The sequence below is a fragment of the Hevea brasiliensis genome, unplaced genomic scaffold (assembly GCF_030052815.1).
Source record: "Hevea brasiliensis isolate MT/VB/25A 57/8 unplaced genomic scaffold, ASM3005281v1 Scaf126, whole genome shotgun sequence".
Taxonomy (NCBI): domain Eukaryota; kingdom Viridiplantae; phylum Streptophyta; class Magnoliopsida; order Malpighiales; family Euphorbiaceae; genus Hevea; species Hevea brasiliensis.
In genome coordinates, this window is record NW_026614615.1 from 103,201 (window position 1) to 106,575 (window position 3,375).

Below are 3,375 nucleotides of genomic sequence, written 5' to 3' on the forward strand. Positions count from 1 at the left end.
AAAAGAAACACCAGTCATTAATTTCAAGGTAGATTTTTAGTGTGGTCTTTAATCTTTATATAATTGGGTGATATTTTATTTTCCGTAAATGCTACAGTCACTCCATTCCTACAATTTTCTTTTCTCCCACGCTAAAATGTTCAACTTCTTTTATGGCTTGTGGTCTTCTTGGTGGGATTGTAGCAGGGAAAGAGAGAATTTTTTTCTCACTCTATCGGTGCCGGCAATTTTAATTTTATGGTTCTTGTGGAATGTCAGGAAATCAAAGAAGGCGATTCCTCCATTGCCGCCGGGTCCTCGTGGCTTGCCAGTAGCTGGTTACCTTCCATTTCTTAGCACTGAGCTTCACAAGAAATTCACAGAATTAGCTGGGGTCTATGGCCCAATCTATAAGCTTTGGCTGGGGAAGAAATTATGTGTAGTGGTGAGCTCACAATCAGCAGCCAAAGAAATTCTTCGCGACCAAGATGCAACATTTGGCAACCGTGATGCCCCCATTGTCGGACGGATCATCTCATATGGTGGATCTGATATTGCCTGATCCTCCATGGGTCCTGCCTGGAAAAAGATGCGCAAGGTATTTGTACGTGAACTCTTAAGCAATTCAAACCTTGAGACCCTTTCGGCTCTAAGAAAACAAGAGGTTAAGAGAACAATTAGGAATACATATAACAACACAGGCAAGCCCATAGATATTGGTGAAACAGCATTTTTAACGATCACAAAATCAATCATGAACATGTTGTGGGGTGGCATACTTGAAGGAGAGGACACCCATAATGTTGGAAAAGAATTCAGAAATTTAATGGCCCAACTCATGGTGCTGTTGGGAAAGCCAAATATTTCCGATCTCTTCCCAGTGCTTGCAGCATTGGATTTGCAAGGCATGCAGAAGCAAACAAGGAAGATCTTGCAAAGTTTCGACAATTTTATCAATCCTATAATAGAGAGCGGTCAAAAATTGTTTGAAGCCAACAAAGTCAGCACTACTGTAGAAAAGAATAACCAAAGGAAGGACTTATTGATGCTTCTTTTGGAGCTTAAGGAGCATCATGAGAATACGGAAACATCATTTAGCATGAATGACCTCAAGGGTTTGCTCATGGTAAGTTTCCTGCACGCTTTTTTCTTTTTTTTTTTTTATTACTATTACAACTGCAGAACTAGCAATTGCTCTGTTCGATTCTTGAAAACTACTAAGAGAAAAGATTCTTAACAATTTTCCAAGTTCTTTTTCTTGGCTTTAATTTCTAGCATCTTCCAAACAGAAGGTCACTAGTGAAGGCTCCCTTGGCTATTCTTATTGTCCCAAACTAGGAGGATTTCAATCAACCATAACCTATCTTCCATCGAACTATACAGTGTAACGTTCTATAATAATAATAATAATAATTATTATTATTATTATTATTATTATTATTATTATTATCACCTTGTGTTTAGAACAACCTAGGAGGTTTAATATAGGCTCAGGCTATGGATTAACATGATTTTTCTTTATGCCACCTCAAGTACTAAGATTAAAAATGCAAACATATAAGATTCACATATAAATAAATTTTACTATGCATCTTATATCTTAATTTATACCAGACCAATTTTAGAAAATTAATTTTATGGATTAACATATCTTTTGGCCTTAGACTCACCCTTCACATACAATTTCATCAATATTTATCGAGGAAATCTACGAAGCTATGCCTGATTGCCATAGAACAACCAAGTTTTTTGTAACTAGAGCGAGTGCTTTTGTGTTAATTGTTATTGTGTTAATGCTTCTTGTTATAGCCGTGGTTCTGGTTGCAATTGGAATTTCGTGACAGCTATAGGGACCTTATTTCCTTTTCTTGTAACAGTGTTGTAGTTCCAAATAGTCCTCTGTTTTTTTTCATCCTGTTGATTTCACTTGATTTGATATGTTATTTTGAATTGCTGTGGACTCTATTGTTTCTCCATATTTTCTCATTTAGTATGCTTTTTGCCTTAGACAAGTGCATTGAGAGGTCTGATAACTGAGTTTTAATTGAATGGTACATGCTAAATTTTTCTGATATTATTATTAATTTACTTTTAAAAAAAAGTATATATATATAAAAAAAAAAAAAGAACTACTAGAGGCGAGTGTTTTAAATAAAAAGTAAGCTGCTAATGTCATTCTCACCTTAAGCAAGTATAATTGAGTGCAATTTGGTTGCCATATTTTACCATTATAAAATGCTTATTAATGCATCCATTTGGTGTAATAATCCTTCATTAACATTGTTCTATTTTTTACTAGGATACAGTGCTTGGCGGAATAGACACAACGTCAACAATGGTAGAATGGGTAATTGCAGAGTTGATGCAAAATCAAGAGGTGATGGAAAAGGTCCACCAAGAATTAGATGAAGTAGTGGGGTTGAATAACTGTGTGGAAGAATTCTACTTGCCCAGACTATGTTATTTGGATGCTGTGGTTAAGGAAACATTTCGGTTGCATCCAGCGCTTCCTCTGTTAGTACCCCATTGTCCAAGCCAATCATGCACAATAGGTGGATATACCATTCCCAAGGGCACTGCAGTTTTTCTGAATGTTTATGCGATTCACAGGGATCCCAATCTTTGGGACAATCCCCTGGAATTTAGACCCGATAGGTATCTGAATAACCACACCACCAAATTTGATTACTCAGGCAACAATATCCAGTTTCTTCCATTTGGATCAGGAAGACGAATTTGCGCGGGGCTGCCTCTAGCAGAGAAGATGCTGATGTATCAATTGGCTTCATTTTTGCACGCATTTGAGTGGAAGTTGCCAAATGACACGAAGCCAGAATTATCTGACAAGTATGGGATTGTTGTGAAGGTACTGAAACCTGTTGTTGTTATACCAACACCCAGGCTATCTAACTTAGACCTCTACTAGCTGGAAGACTACACGGTATGCATATGCATTGCCTTTTGATAAAATTGTAACAGCATAAGTTCAACAAGAAGCCATTATCTTTGTAACAAGCATAGCTATTATCTATTAAATTAAAAATATATAATAAAATATGTTTTATATAAATTGTATTCTAATTATTTAAGAGAGTAGACATATTTCATTATATGTAATTGCGCATTTCAGTAATACAGTAATGATGATGATGAAGATGGCAAGTTGTGTTTCTTTCGAGTTTTACTGTTTTCCATTCTTCTCCTTGCCCAGAATCAGATCTCTTAAATAGCAGTTTACAGAGGCAAAATTTGTCTAGAACCAAACAAACTCCAAAAATTAGAGGGGAACAAAATAAAATTAATCCATCTATCATCTTGGTTGGCACTTGGCAGAATAATCCTTCATCATCGACACAAGAACATCCAAAAAAAAAAAAAGACATCTAGAAGCAAGAA

General features: G+C 36.0%; 1 protein-coding gene across 1 annotated transcript; it reads left to right on the forward strand.

Annotated features, from left to right (window-relative positions):
* On the forward strand, positions 1–3,151 carry LOC110663154 (flavonoid 3'-monooxygenase CYP75B137). The gene is given in 2 exon segments (XM_021822409.2): positions 1–1,105; positions 2,279–3,151. Coding segments are annotated over 2 exon segments (1,644 nt in total). The 5' UTR covers positions 1–88; the 3' UTR covers positions 2,906–3,151.
* Positions 3,152–3,375: the final 224 nt, after the last annotated feature.